The sequence below is a fragment of the Pieris napi genome, chromosome Z, assembly GCF_905475465.1.
Source record: "Pieris napi chromosome Z, ilPieNapi1.2, whole genome shotgun sequence".
Taxonomy (NCBI): Eukaryota; Metazoa; Arthropoda; class Insecta; order Lepidoptera; family Pieridae; genus Pieris; species Pieris napi.
Window position 1 is genome coordinate 9560757 of NC_062259.1, and position 27332 is coordinate 9588088.

At 33.3% G+C, this 27332-nt stretch overlaps 1 protein-coding gene across 3 annotated transcripts; it reads left to right on the forward strand.

Moving 5' to 3' along the window:
• Positions 1-27192, forward strand: LOC125062670 (transcriptional repressor scratch 2-like). 3 transcript variants are annotated; one of them, XM_047668736.1, is made up of 3 exons: positions 1-154; positions 3698-3810; positions 20312-27192. In XM_047668736.1, the coding sequence occupies exons 2-3, from the start codon at positions 3702-3704 to the stop codon at positions 21373-21375; spliced, it is 1173 nt and encodes a 390-aa protein (XP_047524692.1). In that variant the 5' UTR covers positions 1-154; positions 3698-3701; the 3' UTR covers positions 21376-27192. The 3 variants fall into 3 exon arrangements, with proteins under 3 accessions (XP_047524692.1, XP_047524691.1, XP_047524693.1); XM_047668735.1 differs by lacking the exons at positions 1-154; positions 3698-3810 and adding an exon at positions 8661-9125; XM_047668737.1 differs by lacking the exons at positions 1-154; positions 3698-3810 and adding an exon at positions 15778-15864.
• The last annotated feature ends 140 nt before the right edge of the window (positions 27193-27332 follow it).

The window sequence follows — 27332 nt, forward strand, 5'->3', positions numbered from 1 at the left end:
AGCCACGCTTGCGTCTCGCATGCAGCCTGCTGCCGTGTTCTTGTCGGGACTCGGTGAATACCGCACGCGGCACGCGGCACGTTGCTCCGCGGTCACCCGGCGCGACAACTTGTTGAAAGCGCCACCTGTAAACACATGGAGTCACCGTCATAGGGTAAGCCTATTATCTAGTTATGTATGATTTTTGCTACAATACAAAATACGACTAGACATTAACCAGCATCAGTATTTAAATAACAAGCACACGTTGCCAATCTGCTTTATATTGGTAACTTACACAATATAGAGGAACGTAATAAATACGTTTAAAAGTTTATTCCATGTTTTTTAATAATATTAATTATAAGGACAGGAAAAAACTTGTCACCTATGCATTATCATATCAATGTTGTTATAATATAGAACAATTATTGCAAATTGTTATTGTTGTGTATTATTAAAATATTTAAAAAAATATATTTTTGACAACGAAGTATATGATCACTTCTCTTACATCTCTTTTTTATATTATGAATTGTAAATATATTGAGTTGAAATTGTTTTACGCTAAGGACTCACGAAGCGGTTTGCACCCGCGTCCGCCGTGGTTACAGATATTTATTTCACAAATTAAATCACATTTCACGACGCGATTTACGGTACGGTTATCACCCCCAACCAATTTCAGGCGCCAGAAACGGTTATTTAAATAAAAAAAATAAACAAAATATTGCCCATAACCTAACCAAACCTAACCTACCGTAACTTTTTTTGTATCGTCCTCATAATCATCCACAAAAGCCGGTCGTCTACCAAGCATGAAACTCGTTGACGGCTCAGGTTCTGAATCACGTCTACATCCACTATTTCCAGACGCCATCACAAGAAATCAGTGTCTAGTATGTATGCCAAAGTCGTGCAGAAAAACAAATCAATCCGAGTCCAAAATATAGCCAAGTTTCAAAATGCAAATGAAATAACGCACATTTACGTAAAAAAAATAAACGTAATAAGTAACCGATTACTAACGGATATTTTGCACTTTAACACTGTTCACATACTATTCTGGCAAAATCCACATTCGAAATGGCCGTTTGCGTTTATAAAATTAATAGGGATGTGAAAAATAATAGATTTTTTAAAAAGTAAAAATCGATTTTTGTATTCGATTTTAATATTAAAAATAATTGAAAATCAAGCATAGTTGATAAATAGAATTCATATACTAACCTAACCTAACCGAACAATAATAATAACACATTTTTGGACAGCTCCGGCACTATGGGAAATGCAGCCCTTCCACCATTGCGTACCAAAGCACAGGTATTTTATTCAAGCCTCGCAGCTTCGGCCTTTTGGGCCAGCCTTAGCCTCTACGGCTTGCATAATGCCTGTGCTTTGTTACGGCAGGTGGGAGCTGCTCTTCCTCCACGCCTCCGATTTTGAAGTGAAACTTCTTTATCGACGTTGGAAAAAAATTTACGAACGCGTATTCGTCACATTTTTCCGTTCCGCTGTCTTTTTCTTGTGAAATGTGAAAAAAAATCTTCTTCTTTAATGAAATTCTGTTAATCTTAGTAGTAATAAGATAAAATTAAATAATTGTATTATTTGTTTTCATGTCTTTAATAATAAAAGCCTTTTTTTAAACTTTATCTAATTTAACTTTATTTAACCAATTTCTGTAAAGTTGTACACAGTTGATCATTTTTCGAAAAATAAAGTCATAAAGAGGTTTCACTTCTTACGTTTGTACACTAGTACATGCACACATTTTTTTATATACAGGTAGGGCAGACCCCACTATGGGGTGCTCTGATTCGGCTTGGGTACTTTTTGGATAATTTCAAAATTTTCGGAATCCTACACTAATTGAAACGTGAAGTTTGACATCAATTATTTGTCAAATTTATTTTGTAATGGTTAAATTAGGTTCAACTTTAAAATTAACAAATGAAGAAATAATCGATGAATAAAAAAAATCTACTATTTTTATTCATCGATTTTTCATGCTAAAAAACAATCAATTATTTTACCGAGAATGTCACATCTCTTATAACCAATAGAAAAGTAGAAAATGTCGGATTGTTTAAAAATTTCAATACATTACACAAAACTTTTTTTTTTAAATACTTAAACGCATTTCCGGCAGCAAATTACTTGGAGGTGTTCCAATTAAGGTCCCCCGAGACTCCTGCATAATCAGTATCATCAAATTCGGGCGACCGATTTCAAAGTCTAACCCTTTAATTATATTTATATATTATACAATATACAATAAGATATAATTAAATATATATACCTTACCTGATAATACCTTTTAATCGTTAAAGTATCTAAAACATTTATACACTGTACAATTATATATGTTAATATAAAATATATAAATGTCAAATGGAATATATAGCAGGTATGATATTCCCGTGTTTATCGTGGAAAATACAGGATTTCATAATTTAATAGAGTAAATAACAGGTTTTTTTTTGTACCCGCAGGGTACGTCAATCTAGTCCAGTTGTAATTTTAGACACCTACATATATTTAGTCAAAATAATTAGATCAGATTAGAAAATAATCGTGAATATATACAGTATACACGTGAAACAGTTAAATAATATCGGAGATATGTCTTAATGATAACTAGAAGTTATAGTGCTTTTATATACAGTTTTAAATGGTCATGAAAACAATTCCCCACTGATTTGTCTTATTACCAAAAAGTAGGTATAGGTCGAGTACAACAAAGCGTGTATTTTAATATGATATTTACTTAAAGAAATTTCATTTTAAGTAAATATTTTATTTTTTAACTTAACGCCCAAACGGCATCAAAGTGCCCCTACGTAGGTAAGTACTGAACAATTCCCTATTAATGTCGTTAATGACATTTTTATTAACAGTACTTGTATTTCGCTATAATATTCAAAAAGAAAATATATATCTACCTAGATTAAATAAGGAGGGAAAAAGGAAGTTAAACATTTTTATCATTATATCCTGTATTACCTACAAAAGTTAACTGTAAAACAAAGTTATACTGATTTATGTAGTTTTGACCTTGTTTTCTTAACCTCATAAAAAACGAACTGCGTTGCATTTAAGCAATTTAAATTTCGGTTTACTTATTTATTTATAAGTTCCAAAACAACATAATAACAACATCTATACAAGAAAATATGATATTTAAACTAAAACTAAATAGAAACTTAAACCTCAATAAACAAAATTACGGTAAGTAGGAAGATTGTTGTGAAATATTTTCATTAATGTCGGTAATTAAATTATTTTTATCGTATCGTTTGAAAATGTTGTTGAGGAACTTAATATAAAACCTACCTAATTTTGTTAAAAAATTCTATAAAAAATATTATGGAAATTAACAAAATTATATGTTTTGGTCTACATGTATTCATTTTTTAAATTATTTTAATTATTATTATCATGTGGGTAGAACGTGATATACCTACTTTTTTAATCAATTTAATCAGTTCTTTGGATTGATCCGCAAACAAGAGTAAAGGTTTTAGGCTTTTTGTTGCGTTAAAGCATTCTTGATTCTCAGTTATTTCATTAAAATAATTTAAATTAAGTATATGAATGCTTCTAATTAGACGTTAATTATAAAATAAGTACTTAGACAAATTTTATGCCGTGTAAACGCATTCGAGTAGAATATTTTTGTTTATTTTTCCTATTTCTGTTGGGTTATTTTCTACAGAGGAATGCCCCGATGCTATCTTATACAAAAATGGTCCGATCGAGACAGCACTCCGGCCAGCCCAAGCGAAGCCAGCGTTGCGCCTTCGCGACAATTGGATCTCGATATATCAGGTAAGTACTTTTTATCTCTTTGTATTAATCAAACACGATTTATAAACCATTGCCGGTACACTGTGAAAGCGACGTTTTTATGTCAATATCCGCTATGCTGATGGTGCAACCTTGGGATCAGTCGGTACAAAAACTCAACATAGAATTCGTGATGGCCATGGCTATCCTTACTGGGAGTTGGGAGACCGAAAATATATTTAAAAAAAAAATTTTCACCTTACGTGATATGTTCATTCATCGTATAAAAGGTTCAAAAGTTTTGGATTTACGTATTTTTGAGAAATACATAAAGATTGACCTACCCGCCAGGTAGGTTTACAAATATTGATTTAATATTCGTTTAACAAGGACATCGCAAAAACACGTTAATAGCAGAACCATCTACTGCTTCTAATTTCCTAAAATAATGACGTAATACGATTAAAACATAAAATTAAGCATATTGACGCAACAAACAGTCGAAACTCCAACGTGGCGTAGAACAGATACGGAAACACCGGTTCTAAAATCCGCACTACTAACATCAAACTAAACACAACATATACATAAGAATAATTAAAAAATGAGCTAACAACAAAATGGTAAAAAATAAATTATATTTATGTTAAAGGCCTAATAAAAATATACTCGTCGAATAGTAATTAATAAGTAATTTTAACTTGATTTGCGTATTAACACGTGTTAATGCAATAATGAGTTTCTAAACGTAAAATATATAATAGATAGGTGACAATGTAATTGGTAAAAATTTGCTGTTTTTCTCTTCTGCTCGGTCACTTGAAATTCGTTATAAACAGTTTATACACTGTAGTACGTGGTACCCAAGAAATAATAATAAAAAAGGTTCGAAGGTGGGAAGACGAAATAAAATCCGTAACTGGGAAAATTTGGACCAGATGGGTTGTCGGTGTCACCGACTCACTAGTGAATTAAGTTTAAGTTTAAAATTATGTAAAATTTTCTATCTGATTAAAAGCGTTTATTATTATTATTATTACACTGTAGTTGTTTAGATTCTGCATCTTGAATTGCTACTAACGTAAATAAATAGGTCCACAAATTGTTATATTTTTAGTTTATTCAATAATATGGTGAACAATAATACCACTTGTGTGGTCGCATTCAAAGTATTAAGGCAATTACGAAATTAAATGGTTTAATGGCTTAAATTGTGCATAATTCAGACAAATTAATTTGAAATCATACCTAAAAATGATTTCGAGTTAATAGATGAAATGAGTGAAATGGAATATGGAGTTCGAGTACCTTCGCACTAACCAGAATCTCGTTCTCCAGTTATAAATGAATTATGAAAATTGCGGTTGCTCAGTAATTTAAGTTCGAGGATGTTCTTAATATATATAAAAGTGCATTTTTGCTCTAAAAAATATAACAACTGAGAACGTACGGTTTATTTTATAGCGTACTATGTTTAGAAGTGACTTCATAATACATAATCCCACTCTCTGACTAATGTGTTCAGATTTCACTGGATTTCTGATCCATGTTCGAACTATTGGTTATACTCGTGAACGGGTGCTGTATGTGGCGGAGAGTTTATTGCCAGTTCTTCTCTTCCATTCTAGGCACTTGCTTTGAGAACTGGCACTAAATGTAAAATTAGAAACATTTAATATGTATTTCTTTTTTGATGTTCATAAGTGTACATTGTACCTATATGAATAAATGATTTTGATTAATTTGAATTGATTGGATGAATTGAAGATATATAGTGTAATTATTTATAACTAGCTGGCCTGGCGAACATCGTACCGCCTAACAGTCGATTCTTTATTTTTTTTTTAAAATACTTATTCTGCTATTCGGGACACCGGTCTAGCTATTAAGATAAAAAAAAGAAAGGTCATAATCCAACAAATACATTATGTCAAAAAATAAAAATTTTCCTTCCCGGAACCCCTCCACTAACACTTTAACTTTATGATATGGTATTAAAGTTCAAATTGCCTTCAAATATTATTACGAATACTTTGTATGGGAAAATAGAAAAGTGTTGTTTTTAGACTTTTTCACTCATTTTTTTTAATTTTTCTCTCCGTCAGAACCGTCCTCGTACTTCAAGGAATATTATAAAAAAATAATCAGACAAATCGGTCAAGCCGTTTTCATGTTATGTCGTGACAACGGAAAACGGGTTTCATTTTTATATATATAGATTAAACTAGGCTAATCGATCTAGCAGAAGTGCTATCCTATCGATAACGAAGCTATTCCGAAATCTTCGATTTAAATTGAATTCAACCGACTTCTGCGCAATATATCAAGTACTTAAGACCCAAAAACATGGTTCAACAACACTTAGCGTTCGAAGATAAAGTTATAAAAAATTAAGTATTAAACTTGCTTAGCATAAACAAAAGTAAGGCATATTATTATTTTCAAGCAACCATGTGATTTATGAAATATATCGGATAAATATTTTGTTTATCATATATTATTTGATAATTACGTTTTATTTACAAGTTTGTCAAACTACGAGTATTCGTATGTTACATGAATTTTGTAGTTTGTTTTGAAAAACATACCAACTTCGTAACGTTATGTGAACGGAGCACATACGTTATATACATAGCATCCAACTAACAAATTAGTTTCGCCGGTATGGTCTTATTGATTTAACTTTTCAGGCGGGGAGGGTTTATTGAGGATTCCCAAATGGTTTTATTTTATATCCTAAACATTACTCGTAATTTTTGACTCAATACAGTCTTATGTACAGCCATTTAAGTCCTTAATCTTGTAATTCCAAGACCTTAAGTAGCATAAGAAAACTAGTCTTTAAATCATAGCAACACTTAAAAAATATCTAGAAGAACTTTCTTGAAACTAAAAATAACTATTTTAAGTATCCCGATTTGGTTTTAAGTACCTTGAGGATTTTTTTTTATATACTTAGATTCTTTATCAAAGTATAGCGATGGAGAATATTTCATTCCTTTTACTAACATGTTTGACTTCGAGGATCTGTAAGGACATAACAGAAAATTTTAATTCTTTTCGGGTAATCTGTTTTATATAATAAAATGTTTGTAAGAAGATCTTTGAAGCGGTAAAGTGTAAGAACGTCGAAGTGGAAACTTCAGGTCTAGATCTGATGGATCTACGAAAAAGTTCATGGTTCGTAGTCGAGAAAATTGTACGATTTCCTCAAATCATTGCAACTTAAACTTGAGAATTCCATATAATTATATCTTTAGGAACGTTCAGAAATTCTATAACTAGATTGTGAATCTTACTTATTTCGATTCTATAACAAGAGAATAACCAATGAGTTGTTAAGAATTTTGGCTAGCTACGAATCGTAGTAAGGTATTTCATGTTTTTGCCTGTTTCAAAGGAGAATAATAATATCTAAGCTAAATAGCTGTTATAGGTTTATGCAAGTAACATAAAGGGTAAGGAAGGTGGGCGTCAATAGTTGGTAATATCTTCTGAAGAGAAATGCTTTAGCAGACTTGTATTTGGTAGTAAATTGAGTGCAGTCCTTTGTGCCAGAGAAATTCGTTTGTCAATTTTAGTGTCTGAAACTGTTCAACAGTATTGTCAGTTAAGTAAAGGAAGTTTGATGTAAAGGAAGATTAATTGTTTTTTTGTTTTTGCTTTAATTTTATCACTATCATTTCGAATTCTATTATTGACAGTGTATTATGGATTTTATTAGCTTATTGGTTAATCTACGAGCTTACTTGGTTAAGCTCAATCCGATTCTAAAAGCGCGTTTGAACGTTGAATGTTCGAGAACAAAATGTTTTATTTTCGCAATTAATTAGTACTGTGACTTAGACGAAAAGTAGACTGCTGGTCTACTTGCCTTTAACGAGAAATATAAATTTAAAGTTCATAAGTTTATTTATTTATTTGGGAAACAAAACTGATACATCTCTATACAATAAAAATATAATAACATAAAATAAACTTGGATGGAAAAATTGGAAAAATTGGATGTATCCACAAAAAGTTTCACTGATAAAAAATATGATACAGAACAAAGCAAAACAAAACATGACAGCACTAAATTTATAAATCCGGAGAACGACAAACATACTGGTAGCTATAATAAAGAAGAAAGATACAAGGATTAGGACATTTAAAAATAGTTGTTTTAAAATATTTTAAATGGAGCAGTAGTGGAGTGCGAAAAAGTGTCGATGTTAGTTAGCTTAGATTAAGAATTAATTGAATAAATATATTATTACTAGCTGACCGGGCAAACGTCGTTTTGCCATGTATATCATTTATAATAAAAACATAAACGTAAATAATGAAAATGGCAGTGGTTGCCTGGAAGAGATCGCTCGAAAGCGATAAGGCCGCCAGTTGCCTTTCCTTTACATGTAATCATATTAACTGTAATGGGGTACTTAGAACTTAAATTCTGTATCTAATTGTTATTTCTGTATAAAACAAATATGACTATTGGGAATATATTTTGATGGTGAATAATTAATTGTTTTAATATTGATTTCTAAGCTATTAAGTAAGAACGAATCAGTATTTCTCAAAATGGAAATGATATGGTACACTATTGTAACTTCCTGTAACACATACATCTTCATAAACATTCTGAAGATAAACAACCTTAATTTAATAAAAAGAACTTAAAAATATTAATGCGAAGTTTCGAGTACTACAGTAGCCAGCTACAGCGATATATATAACATACTATAAACCGAGAAAAAAAATGAAATATTTAAAAGATAAAAAAATACAATGATCCTCTCCGATGCAGTTTGATTCAGTCAATGAAGCCAACAATAATGTCTGAGTAGGCAGCGCAGGGCAACGCTTCCACTGGTTGATCGCAAGCGTGGTCGCGAGGTCGTGGCGCGTTGCTCCGCAAGTGGCGCTGCAAGTTGTCGGCGGGTAAAGTTTGTGCGGCATAGTGCGAGCCACCCGCCACCCGACACCCGCCACCCATACCGATCGAAGGCGCGGCGCGCGCACCACCCCATGCTCAATATATATCACGTATCGTACGGTCGACCCTCACAACGCAAGAAGAACGCGTGCGAACGCCTATAACGCCGCTCGCCTGGGGCGCCGCTCTCTCTCTTTCTCTCTTTTTCTCTGTTCGTCTGTTTCTCGCTGATGCGGTCGCGCTGAGGCCGATGCAGGCTCCGCCATGCCGCGCTGCCTCATGGCCAAGAAGTGGAAGGTGGCTCCGGCGGGGGAACTGGTTGAGTCTGATGAGGAGATCGACGTGGTCGGCGAGGGGCGCGGCCGGAGCCCCGCACCCGCCGCCACCGCGCCGGGCCCTTCACCTCGCGATCCAGAACCGACGCTACTCTACAACGGTAAGCACACCTTCATTATTTTTATTGTCAATACCCTGGTGCGCCGCACAACTATGGGACCAGCCACATAAGCTGTGAAGAAACTTTGAACGAGATTAATAAGTATGTTAATGTTACGAAGCTCTCTTAGACGAAACAATGGATGCCGACGCCTGTCCTGCCTCATGGAGAAAGTAACTAAGAAATGGTATTGAATTCAAAGTAGTATAAGTAGTTCATAAAGTTTTATTAATTATCATCCATTTGGCGAGTGCTATTTGCTAGCGAATTTCATACGTTTTTCTTAAATTAATTGCTTACGCTACGCGCGCGCGAGATCATTTGTAATCATAAAAATGACAAATATAGCCTCCCAATTCATAAAATCTATCGGAGTTTAAACAAAGACCCCGATCATAAATATATCATATCCTCATCGACACTTTGGCCTTCTATATAACAACTTTTATGAGTAAATCGATTTTAATCATACTTCAAAGTCAGTCACTCATCAATCAATTTGAGAGCAGTAATTATTACGAACTAAATAAAAGTACCTAATTATGTGTAACCTAAATATGTAATCGCAGTTTTTAGTTTTAATACATGAAATATGAATATTAAACACGCCTCTCATAACCGGGTTCTCGCAAAAAATATTGAATGTAAGAGATTTTAATTTTCGATGAATAACGTATAAGGCCGCGTCATTCGTATCAAAAAGCTATAGGGCAATAATAGTATTGTTTAGAATCGTAGCAAATAACGGCTACGCTACGTCGAACTATGTATAACCGTCCTTTGTAGATCCATTTTAGATGAGCCGTAGACGTATATATAATGTTTAAATCACTTTAGTTCGTCTAGTCTACGTCTCTATAGTCGTAGTTTTATCGTAGCGCTTCGCTACCGCCTTAAAGTTACGATACGTATCAAATCGTAACTTAAGTAACGCCGTATACGTAACATTTTGCTCACTATTCAATTTATTAAATGGAGAATTCTAATATTTCCTCTCTTACTAACTTTGACGTATGTGGTCATTTTAATGCTACATGACTTTTTAAATATCTATTGTTTTTTAATTATTTAATAATTACTAACCCTCTTAAAGATATATACGTATATGTGCTCACACGTTTTTTATTTATTTTTTTATATATTTAAAACAAAATAAAACCCAAGGGTATACTATAAAATGGCATTTTTTGTTTACCTTACGATGAGCAGTGTTGGCCTAGTGGCTTCAGCGTGCGACTCTAATCTCTGGGGTCGTAGGTTCGCTCCTGCCTGTGTAACTTTATCGGCGAACTCAACACATTCGCTAATACCCTGAAGGAAAACATGGTGAGGAAAGCGGCATGCCTTAGTCAAAAACTCAATGGTCAGGCGCAGAAGGTTGATCACCTACTTGCTTATTAATATCTATTAGAAATGATCATGGAATAGATATAGAAATCTGATGCTCAGACCTAAAAGTTGTAATGAAAATAAGTGATCGATATGTAACTCATATTAACAATTTATAGTTTATGTGTAAGACGATAGACAATAGATAACTAAATAGATTAAATAGAGAATATACATAAATAGATTAGTAGATTCGACGTTGTCCTGTAAACACGTGTTGAATGCAAAAAATCATCTAATTGTAAATCTAAACCATTCTTGAATGCTGGGTGCGTTCGAGAACTTTTTTTCGAACAAAACAATTTTCTTCAAAATTATAAATACACGCACCAAAAATATTAATATACAATAAAAACAATTAGGGACATAAAACTTTAATATACATTTTTTCTATTTAGTGTTTCATTAAAACAATAGTAAATAATCTAAAAGCTGACTTTACTTCAGACCTGTATTAGAATTAGTTATATACATATTAGAAAAAGTATTTTTTTCTTATTTAGCATTATAGGCATATTGCTAAAGTATAATGAGGGGGAAAAATATGAAATAGCCATAGCCGTTTCCATACCATTTGAATAATATAAACCTATATATATTATGGAATCTATAAAAATCTCTAACCTTTAAAATACAGTAACCAAAGAACGAAAAACCTCCAATAATATGTTCGTAAAATTGTTGGAAGATCTCTTGGATATCTAAATCAATACTAAACGCTTTCCGTTACAGCATTCATTGGTAAAACGTGCCTGAATAGAGACCAGCAATATTGCAGATACCGTTCCATTCCATCTACCAAAGTCGGATTAGTTAATGTGCACGGTTTCAATGTTAAAATGGTCACTATGGAGCGGATTGAATAAGTTTCACTTCTGTAATGAAACGTTTATTACTATCCGATATCTCATTTGTTTTTATTTATCAGAATTACTCTGTCTTACGTGTATAACTAGTGACCTCTCCGGCTTCGAATGATTTAAAATATTTTGTAAATAAATCCAGCCATTATATTAGGCATAATGTAGCATCCCAATGGTGAAAGAATTTGTAACCGGTCCACTAGTTGTTTTTGCTTCCAATGTGCAAACCAACTTACAAACAAATACAAATACCTCTATAGTTTTAGACATAAAAGTGCATTTTATAACCACCCCATGTCCGTCTTTATCATGTAGATACTTATGGTACTTAGGTATGTTATTGGATAGTCGCAACTCAAAAGTTCTTTTTACTAATATATTTAATTGAAATTATTATACTGACGTACTCATTCGTGTAAATCTAACACCAGGGCTTGTTTTCAGATAAACGTATTTTATTTTCGCATTTGAATGTATAGCTTAATTAAGAAGAGTGGAATAGTAAACAATGAGATGCGTATAATGTTTCATCAATATGAGGTTTGGATCGTGTTATAAATTATATATATTTTAAATGTTATTTACATAAATTCAAATTTGTTATCGAAGAAAAACACTTCCCCAATGGTTTAGCAAGCTAACTTATATATATAAAATTTTCTTAAAATTACACATTTTAATTAATTAGTGTCGAGTATTATTTATTGGATAAGAAGTATTTAAATTACTAACGATACGGCAAATTTAATATTTCACCGTATCATCTTATTATCAAAACTTTTCCGTGACATGAGCCATGGAGTTTAATTTTAGTTCGTTTCGATTCGATTCACAGATATTGTTTATTTTTCTTTAATTATTGATAAATCAATTCAGTGTCAATATAATTGCATCGCAAAATTTTATAACTGGTAATAAAAACATGAACGATAAATGGGATACAGTTTCAAACTGTGAATTTCCAGTTGCTATATAAATACAATTAACTACGTTTACCAAACATTCCTTTGACGGCCCAGCTTCCGATCGAAATACGTGGATTTTTATATGAGTTTTATAAATACCAGCCATCCAATGTTCTTTATGTAGAATATTTTATATCACCTAGCAATTATATTTGGTATTTTGAAAATACGGCTTGTAATTGGTGAAATTGCAATACTGTGTTTTTTTTTGCTGTATAACATTTAGAGAGGTGCAAGGCAAGTGGAATAAAACTGGATAATTTGTATACAGTATCCTTGCATTGTTGCAAGGTTACGTGATTTTCCTTGCAATGAGTTTATAAAGCCAAATGAGTATGTTCTCCTGTTTTCAATAACATCAACCAAACGAACAAGTAATACTTGTGACCATTCTGTTCCACCAAATCCTTATACATTACCTCATTGAGGCAGGCTTATATCTCTTGATATATAACCTTAGCCCTTTATTCATAAGAACTAAATCAGTCTAAATGCATAGTTTTAACTAAATTACACATCTATCTCTTTTTATCACAACGTTTAGCAAATTTGTCAGAAAGAGACAAAATAATTCTCTAAAAGGCTAAAATAAATGTTAATTATGTGATTAATATCCTCTTTTTGCTATTCTATATATACGCAATTTAATCGGTAAATGCACGAGCGTATAATTCTCGTTAATTAGGATCCGTTCGAGTACACTCGGTTAACGTAATTTATTTCGAATTCATATTAATTCTACGTTTTAAAATGTACAACATACACAAATCTGTTGCTAAAATGTTACAGCGACTCTAGTAAATTTATTTTATATATTACTAGCTGACCCGGCAAACGTTGTTTTGCCATGTATAATATTTCTAGGACAATTTTTATTTAGTTGAATAAAAATAGCTATATAGTTGAATAAATATAGCTAGTTGAATAATAATAAAAATAGGGGTGAAAATTAGGGGTTATATGTATTTTCGTACGCTGTATCATAAAAATAAAAACAATTTTTTTTTAGGGCTGGCACCCCTTATCACTTAGCGGGTTACAAGATAGATAGTAGCCGATTCTCAGACCTACTGAATATGCGTATAAAATTTGATAAAAATCGGTCAAGCCGTTTCGGAGGAGTATAGTGCTAACATTGTGTCACGAGAATTTTATATATAAGATAGTTTACATTCTTTATTTATACATCATGGTATTGCTACTTCTTCAGACTTACCATAGATTGACTTGATTCTATCCGTATGTGTGCAATTTCAATGAATCTCTGTTCCCTCACTTTTTAAATTACAGCGATTCTAACATATAATTATACCTATTTGTAATTATAGAAAAATCTTGGAAACCTCGATCGCCACAACAAGCCCGTAAAGTCATTACTATTTAAATTCAAAATACGTGGGTAACACTGAAAATGTTTAGAACTGGCTAGTTAAGAAACATTGCTAATGAAAACATTTTTGAATCTAAATTTTAGACCTTTTGGTGACCTTATGTAGTATATTGCACTCATTTGTCATTTGTTTTTTGTGAATTAGCGGCAAATCTAAAACTCTTCTTACACGTTAAAATGAACCTAACGCGAGAAAAGTTAAGTCAATGATTTATTATGACTTTCGTTGTGGGCTTACTCAACAACAAAGCTATGATAGGCTGTATTTGACATCTTCACAGGTGATGAAAGCTGGATATATAGCTACGAACCTGAAACCAAAAGACAATCAGCTCAGTGGGTTCCTTTCGAGGATCGGCCAACTAAGGTAAAGAAAGGAATAAGTCAAGGAAAAAAGATGATTGCCTCATTCTTTCGTCGGAAAGGTCATTTTGCAACAGTTGTGCTAGAAGATGGAAGGACAGTATATCAATCGCTGTTTGCCTGTTGTCTTGGAAAAAAATCGACAGCAGCGCCCTCGAAGCAGGATCCTCCTTCACCACGACAATGCTTCAGCGCACTTCGCAAAATAATCAGTAAAACAGACCGCTGTTGATTATTTTACTATGCCTTCGCCTTACAGTCCTGACCTGGCGCCCTGCGACTTTCATTAATTCCCAAGAACTAAAGATAAAATTCGCTTTACGAGCCCTGAACATGCGGTGTAAGTGTAATGTCATAGAAGAGACCCGTAAGGAAGAATGGGCCCACTGCTTTTTTCAGTTGTTCCATCGAATACGACGATGTGTAGAGAGGAACGGAAATTACTTCGAAAAAAGTATTGGCAACTTCCTACATTATGCCATTTTTCATTTTCTAAACATTTTCAGTGATACCTTGGTATAAGTTAAAATCTAGGTAATAGCGCTCTAGTTAGTTATGCAGTATATATAACATATATATAATAGTATCAAGCGCTTATACTGGGAATAAATAAGGCGCAACTGCGTTTCTCTGTGAATACAAAAGAAACAACATTTAAAGCCTTTATTCTAGGTTTTGTAAAGTAAAATAATAGAATGAAAAAATTAAAATACCTTACATAATATGTCGTCTTTAATTTATGTCAAGTGACATAAATTAAACATCGTCGATCAGACGGCAAAGGCAACATTACAAAAGAGTTTATATAAAATACAATATAGACAAGAGTTTGTATAGGAAAATATATTATGTTTTCTTTACATATATATGATTATGAGTAATAAAAAACTACGGGTGTAACCCGTCGTTTTCCGGGAGTGCCGGCAGAAGTGAAAACTTGAATTCACATTCGTTGTGCATTTTTGATATTTTGGAATCAGTATAAAAGTACTATCATTTATGTGGTAGAATACAATATATTTTATTTATTGCGCTATCGTACACAAACATGACAATTTATTTTACATTAAATACGCCGCACCAGCTGTCTACCCTCCATCCGTCGTCAGTCTGACCAAATCTACATATATTCATATAAATTATGTCCTTATCGTCATACCTCTGTAACGTTATGTTATTATTTATAGTGATCCGAAGGTATTTTTATAGTTTTATAGGCGATCTATGAAATTCAAAGCAAACTCACGAAGATTACACACAAGCGTTGTTTGTGCCAAAACTATTCCTTATGTTTTAAATTTATTGCCACCAGCAGATGTTCTTTTGTCCCCCTCCCGTTTACTTCCGCTTACACATACATATATTTAAATGAATACTTTAATAAAATATTAAGAAGTTTCGTTCCGATATATATTCTAAAATAACGGGTAATTTTGCGTTCTCTTCATAATTAGTAAAATAAAAGCAGAGTAAATAAAATTATTTATAAATATGATAAATGTATTCGCATGATCTTTGATATTAAGCGACTATACATATACTTATAAAATGCAAATTACATGATCTTGTTCTCAAAATAATTTTGCCTGGAAGAGATCGCTTACTAGCGATAAGGCATTCAAAGCATACCAAAGAGTATGGTGTCTGCCTAGTATGATATGGTTTTAAGTCAAATAAATGTTTCAGGTTATATATTTCTTTGTCATGTGTAAGACGATCTTGAAGTTTATCTACTCATTCGAGGGTGATGTGGGAATTCATTGAACCAGGTAAAAACCTTCAATCTATTGGCATTTTTACTCTCTCAGTTTTTTCTCTCTCAGTCTATCGTATGTAAAGTTAGCTTCAGCAATATCGCATCTTAATTATTGTACTTTGAAAGTAGCTACTTCTGAAATTGTAAAGTTTACTCAGAGTTACTGAAGCGGACTCTACACGTCTCTGACGTTCATACTTTGAATTTGACTTTAAGTTTCTCTTAATATCGCTTGTAGATCCTTTCATCAGTGTTTTATGCACACCATCCATGGTTTGTAATAATTTCTACTGCATTTTCCTTTCACTTGTTCAACTTTCAACTGTTATTTAATTTGATTCCTTATTACAGTGTGATATGCATGAAGTATATGCGCTATAAGTAGTGTATTATCCAAATTGCCATGTAACTTTACTGAATGGTTTCTAAACCTTAAGTGTTGTACCTAAACGTAAAGGTTGGCGTAAACGTAAAGGTGTGAAAATAAATCATTTAACATTGTTCTGAGGGCATGACCATGAACATGATAAGAAATATCAATTTTTAAATAAATGAAAATTTAGTAACAAATAAAAATTAATTATTCATTAAAGTACAAACTTATATACTAGTATTCATATTGAATTATTTTACCAACCTCGGAAATGTCGCATAATACTGATTATACTATATACCAAATCTTGTAACGTTTCAGAGTACATGGAGACATATAGCTAGAGTATTTTTTTAGGTTAGCAACCTTCGTTGTGCCCTTCAGCATGGCGTCTTACTAACTTATAGCTTTGTATTTATTTCTCCCGCCCGTTGACCCAGAAAACTGCACAGCGAACCTTTCTGCACATGACAAAAGTGATTGTATATTGTTTATTTAATTAAGACTTTGTATAACTTGACTTTGTTATCGCAAGAAAAAATTATATAATTTTTTTCACAATTTATATAGTAGCAAACAGGTATTACAATACGTTTTGTGAACTAGAAACACAAAAGAACTAAAAATCCTTTTATAGACAAATTCATCATGTGATAAATCTGCCCAGAAGTAAAAAAGTTTTTAAACAGTACTGATGTGCTTGATAAATATGTATACTAATAAAGTATATAATACATTTACTAAAGTGATGTAAAACTTCAATCTATTATGAAATTTATAATACTAATATCTACTAATAAATAATATAGTTATGAAGTGAATTGATTCAGTCATCATCAAAAGTTTACGCGTTTTATTAATCTGTAAATTGATGGGTCATAAGAATTTAGAAGTACAAAATATAATAAATGGCTTATGTAACGAGAAGTAAAATTGGAAAAATAAGATGGCGAGCGCGTTACGATAAACAGTAATCCCCAGAGTCACGTGTTCCACTTTCCACACAGATTTTGTGCTATTTCATGAAAATACTAATAAGATTCAACGAAATTTATGTAATAAATAATTACATAAAAATAATGTTTTTTCTCTTATTGTTTAGCCAATAACTTTAAACTTGAAATAATTTTATTATCATATATATAAACGGAGAACTGCTCTTTCTTATAAGGTAAATCATGTGATTACGACGTCGATCGAATTTCGAAGATCGGATTTCGATGGACCGATGTATTTTTCTGTCAATTTATGGTGTGATATTGTATTAAGAATGTAATGGAACTGGAATGTCATAGCACCAAAAATAAACGTATCAAGGCCGCTCCTAATACCTAATTACCTACTCGCCTATAAAGAAATATCAATGAAATGTGTATGACTGTAATTTAGTGAGTCTAAAATGCTACATGCTAATCCAATTTAATATAGTATTGACTTACTGACTAATTAACTAAAAGATTTTTACAATTTACAGTATTCACTATCTTGTGATCCAATGTTTAAATGAAGCGTATACATCAATGTATTTCCTAGAACCGTAAGCGTCCCAATCTCATATGAAACGTCAACAAGTACTCTGTGCTCCCTCGCCCTCTGAGATGAAGGGGAGAGTGGGGTCAGGAGGGGATTGGGAGGGTAGCGGGGGAGTGAGGGGTCGAGATTCAACTGGTGCAATGCGGCGTACCCCTTCGCTCATCCCACTGTCCCGGTTTGTTTTTGCTATTGTATTTGCGGCGCACAGTTGGCACGCTAAGCGTTGATTTTGTTACGTTTCTTTTGTACCAGCACCTTAAATGAGGGTCGGCTGGCTATTATTCCGTTTACTTTTTCAGTAGCAACAGTTTATTAGGACGCTATTTAGCTCGTCATAGTTGAGGTAAAGTTCACAGTAATCTCCTACAGCGACTTAATTATAACGTTACGTAACCATTCATTCAATGGCCAATCTTGCCAGCATCAGCCACCACTATACAAACATTTCGGGTCACACATTTTCTCAAAATTAATAACTAACAACTGAAACATAAAGTGTGTATTCTTTATATTTCATCAAATATAAATGTTTTACAGCAATAATTTTTATTTAATTACGTGTACATCTGACGCGGAAAGATGATCGGTGCAACCTTTAAAGTTATCATGAAAAATTCTAACTGTTATGTATGGCTTCATATAAATTTATACATCCATGATCATATAAGAATAATAAACATTTTATTTTTATCTCCATGCTATGAAGATAAAAATATAATAGCTATTCTATAGCATACATTACTAAACCACTGCGGACTTAATGCGGTATCGTTATAATGCGATTCATGGCTCTGTTTGAAATTTGGCACCTATTCAATAGTATTATAAAAATGAATATACTCGAGAGGCATCCACGAGGTATATGGCCTTAGTGTTATCAATGAAAGTCAAACAATCACAAAGAAATTTGTTAACCATAAAGCTTTTCTATTTGCTAGTTACTGCAGTAAACACCGACTGTTAGGATTTAACACTATTAGGAAACAATATATCATCTTCTGAAACATTAATTTGTAAGTAAAATTATTTTATGAACCAATTTTAATAAAATGTGATATTTATATACCTATTCATAATTTGTTCCCGATTTGAAACTGTGTATAATATAAGCTAGATCGGAATAGTGTCTATGTCACAGACTTTATTAGATGACTAATGAATATTCATGGATGTTGAGTAAATCGAATTATACCTCTCTTGAAACCTTAACCTGTTGAATTCTCAAAGCACCTATTGTTCTAAGCACTAACTTCAAGCTCTTTCAATTGTATATTAAGGTATTGTATAATATTCAAGATTAATTGTTAAAATTGATTTAACAAGATATTAACTGCTTGAGTGTGGGTAATGTTTTCAGCACATTAAATTCGAAGTGCGGTATTTTGTTATGAGCCATTGATTGAAAGCCTCGAGTAGCAAACTCGCAGACATTTTAATTACAATCGTATTTTGATAGGAATTCAATTTATATCCACCTGCAAATTTTACATTTCAAAGGATTTTTTCCTTTAATGCTTCAGTTTTATAGGATTTACAGTTACATTAATTCAAATAAAAGTCTGGACGCAATTCAGTCTCTTTTGTAAAAATAAAAAATGGTTTTCAGAAATTAATTAGTATGATTCACAAACATATTGCTACGAGAAATCCTGTGAGCACTCAGCGCTACGTCTTACGAAAATGCTTACGAAATAGCGCGTCCTTCATTCTTGACAAAAACAAAAGGGGGTGTAACTCCTAAGAGTCCCCCCTCTTCGTTGTCGCTCTAACTAATCCCAACTTGCCTCCAACTTTCATTTACTTTATTTGAAAAGCGACAGGCTCTTTTAGCCATAAAGTCAGCTTCAGTACGACGTCTATTATATATTTTTCCTTTATTTAAACCATACCTTTCGCCAAAAAGAATATGGCCTATGGCTACAATTTAATGCTATTGTAAAATTTGTCTATCCATTATTATTGCATATATTTAATGGTGATTAAAAGCATTGACTGAAATGCCAACTGATAGCAGTTGTTTTCGTTTCAGTCAGTTTTTCTGTAAGCGTTACTGTAAAAGATAGACGCGTAAGTCGAATCAGCATATAAGAAATATTCAGGTACAACATTGTCCTATTTATAGTGTAGCAGCAGAATAGCCATTTCATAAATTATTAAAGTAGCTACTAACGGTTAGGCTTGTAGCTATTAAAAAATTAAAAATACAGTCGGAAACGAAACAGCCACTGGTTGATATAGGCGCGCTACAGGTTGCCTTCGTAAATTATTAACGGACACAGAATAACTCTTGTAAACTGGGGGGCTCCCACTCCCACACTACGCCTTCCACCCTCTAGTTATATACCTGATTTGAATGCATCGAAAGGGTTTGTGAAAGGCCCTATTGACGGCCTCTAAGAGTGGCGCGTATTATTACGAAGTATGACTGCCCAGTTCCTTGGCCACTTATAAATTTTTGTAATAATTATAATATAATATAATCACGTCATTTCTTGTACCATATCGAATTGGTCAATAGTAGTGAAGTGAAACTTAAAAATTATCTTTCTTTCAGGTTACACAGAGGAGCAGCCTTCCACACAGTTCACCGCACAGCTTCCAAGCGAGGTGAGCCCGGCTCCCCCCGGCCCATCTCAGCCGGCGTCTCAGCCTCTCTCCTACGCTCTTCTACAAATCTCGACCTCCGACACGACCGAAACTCCTTTCATTCAGGTACATCTCCAATCTTCACCTGTCTCCCCTCCTCCGCCACCGGCGAGCGGCAAATCTTCATCGTTGTGCTACACGAGCAGCGGCACCCTACTTTCACTTCCACCTAAAAAGAAGGACATCTATCGACCCTACTGCTTAGGAGATCGTGCCTATTTACAACGCCCGGAGGAAGATCTCAACGCAGCCCATGCTATCCTTGATCTTAGTCAACATGCAGTTTTCCTTACCACGCCGCCGCGCACTGAGCCCTCGCCTCCTGAACTTCCCCCACCGCCCCCGGAACCAGAACCAGAACCTTCACAAGAACAATCAGAACGCCCTCGAGAAACAGTTGCCTATACATATGATGCTTTCTTCGTCAGTGATGGTCGGTCTAAGCGACGAAATTTTGCAAATGCTCCAGTGGAAAGTGCACAACAACCGACCGACCATAAATCTAAATATACATGCAGTGAATGCGGTAAACGTTACGCCACTTCTTCAAATCTCTCGCGACATAAACAAACCCACCGCAGTCTCGATTCTGTTGCGGCAAAGCGGTGTGGAGAATGCGGCAAGGCATACGTGTCTATGCCCGCTCTGGCTATGCATGTGTTGACACATCAGCTATCACACGTGTGTGGCGTTTGCGGCAAGTTATTCTCCCGGCCGTGGTTACTACAGGGTCACTTGCGTTCTCACACTGGCGAAAAACCTTATGGATGTGCCCATTGCGGGAAAGCATTTGCAGATAGATCCAATTTGCGTGCTCACATGCAGACTCACTCCTCTGATAAAAACTTCGAATGTTCTCGATGCCATAAAACCTTTGCACTCAAAAGCTACCTCAATAAACACCAAGAATCAGCCTGTGTTCGTGATGATGACTCACCGTCGCCTGATGCCCCCGCCTCTACGACAGAATAGGCCGGTATTGCTATAGTAACTAGGGACCGTCATACCACCATTTTGGTTTACTCGTTAACGTAAAGTATTAATATGAATTTAGTTCATTAGCATAAAGTAATATAATAAATTAATATTAAATAGGCCTCTAAACCGGTACGTCCTAAAGGCGACCGGTCCACGAGTGCCGCAATCGAGCAACGTTTCGCAAACAACGAATAACGTACGACCCCGTAGTGCCGCAAGCGTGGCATTAGCCTGCAGCGACAGACGTCCTGTTAAAGATTAACATAAACATGTACATATACTTGTCGATAAATATACCCGTATATACATAGAAATAATGAATACGAATGAAATTAATATCTTTTGTAGGTGATTTTTACAACCGGAACGTAGGTTAGAGAGTATCACGGTGTAAGTTTATTATGGGGGTGCGCGTAAGCTCGTCTGTGGATGGAGACGGAGCACCTGGGTGCGCCACGTCGCGTCGGTGAGGAACTTACCGAATCTTTCCGTCCGAAGCTCCGCAAACGTCGCCGCGTCCGCCCGTGTCGATGACACAGCGCCAGCTGGCTCGATCACTCGAACCGTCCAAACTTTACGATTTTACGAGAACTGCACTCATATCTGATTTTAGTTGTTATTTACAGACACAGCTTAGCACAGCTAGCAAAAAATACTGAAACGTAATGAAGAATAAATAAATCTCCGAATATATTAAGATTAATTTAAGAGTGGTCAGAAATCTTGCGTAGTCTCGTAGCGTTGCCGTAGAATCGTAGATGGTTGGATGGAGATATGTTTCTAGCTTGGCCTGTAGACTATGGCCGCGTCGACCGCCCCGTCACAGTGCCTTATCGGCGACCACGCGCCGAACCCGTCCCGCCATCGTTGCCCTTCAAGCCCCGGTGCCTCATTCGAATTTTACTCGAAAGGATATAATTTTAAGGGAATGTTTCATGAAAGGGACTACAAACATAATACGTTTTTCTTAGATAAGCAATTCAGAAAATAGCAGAAAAGAATCCGTTTTACTATCGCTCATTGATTCAAAAGAAAATAAACATTAAATCAAAAATAGGAACGAGTTAATAAATGATGGGAAATACGTATCGGGCGAGTGGCGGGCGCATTAAGCGACGTCGTTATTAGGGACGGGCAGCGCCGCATTACGCAGTGAGCAGCCTTTAGATTGAGAGTGTGTTATAGCAAGAAGTAAAGTGTAACTGGCAATAACATAACTTAGATTATAATAGATATAGACTAGGTTAAGAGACGGGCACGAGGTGCTCGGTGAGAAATGGGTATTCGAAAAGCAATAATAATGTAGGCACTAAATAAGTCGCGCACCGCAGTCAATCGACGCAGCAGACTTTATTCTAATCCTGTAGCAATCTGTAGCTGTCGTAGACGGAGTATAGCGTCGGCCTCATGGTGCATCTCCTATACGTCACTGCGTTTCTAAGCGACCAATTTGCAAAAAAGACTATTAGTGGTATGCACATAGATTAATCGAAGTAGATTAGGTCGTAAAAAGGATCATCCGCGAGGCCGCCGCTTTAAAATTCCTATCATTATAATATTTAGGTAGTGCCTCGCATGTCAATTTGTTCTTAATGAATTTCTTTAATCCTGTCAATTATGAGATTGTCTCGGTAAAATTACTATGTTTACACCCTTCGGATCAAAACCGTCAATTCCTCCTTTTATTCTAATTTCTATATTTGAAAATAAATTTTAGGTGTTGTTATTGGATGGTTAAGTGGTTTTTAAAAAATATTTTTTTGTTGCTTAAAAATAAATACTGCTATCGACCTTTATTATTCTAAAACCGACTTATTTTGGAAAACATTGAAGCTCTAACGCAGTCAATTTACTCAGCTAAAATGGTTTAACAACAAAACTTCGTCATTAATATTCGCATTAAGTTCAGTTACTCCTATAGATAAACATAATTAGCTATTAAACAAAGGTTGCGCGTAATAAGCAATATATTGTAAATCGATAAGCAATATTAGGTTAGAATATATGTAGTTCATAAAATGTAAGTCATACATGATATACATATATATTGTTCATATTAAGTAGTTTTCTAGACGTTTTTGGTGCTTTGGAGTACAGTATTGAACGAATCTTACATCGAATTTTAAAATAATTCAGGATTCAAGAATTGTGATATTCTGTTTGAAATTTTATTTTACAATACGTTATTATAGGTTATAAGTTTTATAACTCTTTTCTCATCTCTCGAATTTTTTGCTTTCATTGTTATAATTGTCTGAGTGTGTACTCCTATGCGTTTTCTCTTAATTTAACGTTATAGAACTAGGCTACTACATTTTTTAGCATAAAGCAATTTTATCGCTTTCAAAAATGAATCAAAAACGAGAAAATATTTTGTTCAAATATTTATACTAACGTTATTGTAGTTGTAGTTATTTTATAATAAGCGATCGTTTAAACAAATCTAACATAGTGAAGGTAAAGTAATATATACAAAACATATACTAATATTTAAATGTAAATATTTCCATATGTACCAAATTACCTTCTTTACAATTTTTGTAGGTGTAGGTGTCAAATATTTGGAATAATATATTTATGTAGTAAATGTAGATACTTGTAAGGTTGAGCGACTTAAAATTTTCTGCAACTGCAAAATGATAATGCACACACAATTTAAATTTTATTCTAACGCTTTACATTTACGATTAGATTTTATTAAATCTAAGTTTCTTTAAGTAGTATATAAACTACATAGATCCCATTTCAAATTTTTTTTTATTTTAAAAACTTAGTAATAAAAAGCCATATCTTAGCATCGCCCGAGTGGCTCTGGCTATTTTATAATGCTTCACAGAATATCGATTATTTTATATTGACGATAGAAATACACATCGAAGCTACGTCAGATTTTTATGGTCTATATATAGCTATACAATGTATGCAACGAAAAATATTATGTTCAGTATAACTACGCCGTGATAACAGTGTTCTCGTTCTTATAAATGCATTTAAGTGATACTATACACTGTCCAAAAGTAATAAACAAGCAATAAATATCGAAAGCAATGAAAAAGAAAACGAATAGGCTAAGGTAACTGTAAGCAATATAAGCAATAATAAGCAATATTTTAACAAAACGAAAAGCAATATTGACTAGTGTAACTTAAGTTTAGGGAGAGTGATACAATTAACTCATGCATGCAAACTTGTTGCCATATAATTAGACTGCAACCAGTGATACCCGTAGTGTTGTGTACGTCATTCGCAAAGCAATACTTTTCACTTTAAACGTTAGTTAAGACTATTTATTATACACGAATATAGTGAATTTACATCTAGATTAGCTTTGTAGATTCGAAAGAGAGAACACCAATCAAAATAAGGATAGATATTATGTATAACGAATTGTGAGAATAGCTTTTTGATAGATTGGCAGTATGTTAAATAAAAACACACAGTACAAATGTAAAGTCCGAACAAAAGACAAGTATGATATAGCTTAAGAGCGGCGTCTTTCGATGGTGCGATTATTTAAACAAAAATTCACATACATTAAAAATAATATTTTACTAAATTAGAATTAAATTATTGAATTATACAACCACAAAAATCGATCGATAAACAAAAATATTAGTGTGTTTTTGTTAAGCATACGGCTCTGTTAAGAATTAGTTTCAAAATTTAGTATGGATAAATATAACAGAGGTCACGAAGTATAAACTGCAAACTGGAATGGGTAATTTTAATGTATGTAATTAGGGACCTTACATTTAATTTTCCAATAGTAAGGCGATCGCTAGTTTTAACTATAAGTATAATAAATTCCTGTACAACCAAAGAGTTATGAAAATATTTCGTAGTTCAACTAATTATACAAATACCTCTTTAATACAAACACAGCATGAATATTGAGTAACGTAATTGAGTGAGAATATTCTTGCAGTTTGTGCCGAGACTTAAAATGAAATGTCCTATTTAAAAAAATAACGAAATACATCCAATATTCTAGATTTGAATTCTTATATACACGATTTAATTTATCCATACTTAAAGGAGTCTACGAGAAAAAATTCTTATATACCTACACATAATACAATTTTAATTATAGATTAAGGTAATACGAAAGCAATAAAGTGACAACGATAGCTAATAATCGAAATTTTACAACGAATGGTTTGTTTAGGTTTTTAATGAATGAAACAAAATAAAACTAAGGGACTCAATCCCCTTATTCATATAAAATTAAATTAAAACTAAACGGGTGTCCTCTTTGTTACATTCACGACGCTGTCTAACAGAGTTGAATGTTGTTGACAGGAGACAAGATGGTATAAGATATGTTTGCTTTTTATGAATAAGGAGGTGAAAGTTTAGTTTTCTGTACATTTATTCATTAATTTTGTTTTTACTTTATCGTTTTAATAAAACTGTATTAAACTTAGCAACTTTAGATTTAGAGTATTTAATTACCATTTTTACCACTAGTTTTAGAACGTGTCACGTGAAATGAGTAGAGCGTGAGAGTAGTAGATCTAGATTCAAAATATTAATAATCGTAAAGCAAAGGGGCAATAGATGCATTTTAATTGCCTCAATTTTTACAAAAAATAACACCAATAAGACCTCGAATTCGCTCACATAATAATTCGACTAGTGTGAAAGTTCTACAAATATAAGGTTGTGTAAAGAAAAAACAGTCAAATCAGCCAAGAGTCTGAACGAAAATACTGACGTATTTATGTATTTACCCTACTAATTATTTTAAGTAAACTTCCAATTGTTGCTGGCAACCTTGAAACTCTTCCTGCAGTTATTGTCCTAGATATTAGCCAAATCAATTATAATCGTATAGACGTAGGATGTCAATTTTTTGAATTCAATTAATCCTTCCTAATAAGCAATTACCAAAAGTACCTACAGATTAGTAATAACATTGCATGTATTTACTTAAGTACATTAAAATACATATAGCTTGTTGTATAAGGTAAAATGTGAAATATTAGACGAATAAAAAGTCCTTGTATTATAACATAAGAATAAGCAAACTAATTATTGTAACTCAAACACTACATTTTGGATCTTATAATAAAACAAAATATTTGGATTTTTTAATGTAATAATTATATTTGTTGTATGTCAATGTGTTCCTTTGTTTAGCGTCAGTAACGAATGCCCAACCGTGCAGCTTTCCGAAGCAAAGATATATCGGTTTCAAAATTCAAATTCCTATTAAACTACGGGCATAGGACTTTTGAAGATGTCTTGCAGGAAAATAATTGTATAAGTCGCACTCAGAGTCGTGTATAACTAACGTCCTATTAAAGGATACATTAAAGTGAAAAATCTTTTTTTACCTTTACATTGAATCATAGAACTAAATAAAATCTTTAAAGTTCGACGACTCTCAGTAGCGCTAATGTTTAAATTTTGTGAACTAGGTAATTACGTTTACACAATGTGTAGTCATTATTCCATACTATCTAGGGTCCACTACGTTTTAGTTAGTTAACGTAGGTACCGTTTAATAGTATTTTAATAATTTTATCACGTATTTGTTAAGTTGGCAGGGCTTTTCGATTTGGATTATTAACGGATAAATTTCAGTTTTGCACAAATGGTTTTACGCAATTTTGTGATATCTAAATTGATTTAGCTTCACTGCGTAAACACATAGGCATGCATAAAGTACAAAATAGAATTATCATTACATAATTGTTTGTATCATGGCTGTTGTTAGGAACATGTGTTGAAGCACGCTTTTGTTAGTTTTACATTTATAGTAGTATATTTTTTTTAATGTTTTAGTTCTTTAAATACACTGTACTTCAATATACGTCTTTTATTTATTACTGGTATCCGAAATATCCTTGTTAAATATGAATGAATAATACTTTTAAAAGTATAAATAGTGCAAGTTCAGGACGCCATAAAAATTACAATACAGGATAATCTAATTTTTATTTGACAGA

Bases quoted from the DNA above. Each gene is read 5' to 3' on its own strand.
- LOC125062670 (XM_047668735.1), top strand. From the start codon at position 8,954: ATGCCGCGCTGCCTCATGGCCAAGAAGTGGAAGGTGGCTCCGGCGGGG. The intron at 9,126-20,311 runs GTAAGCACACCT...TCTTTCTTTCAG, and splicing joins ACCGACGCTACTCTACAACG to GTTACACAGAGGAGCAGCCT.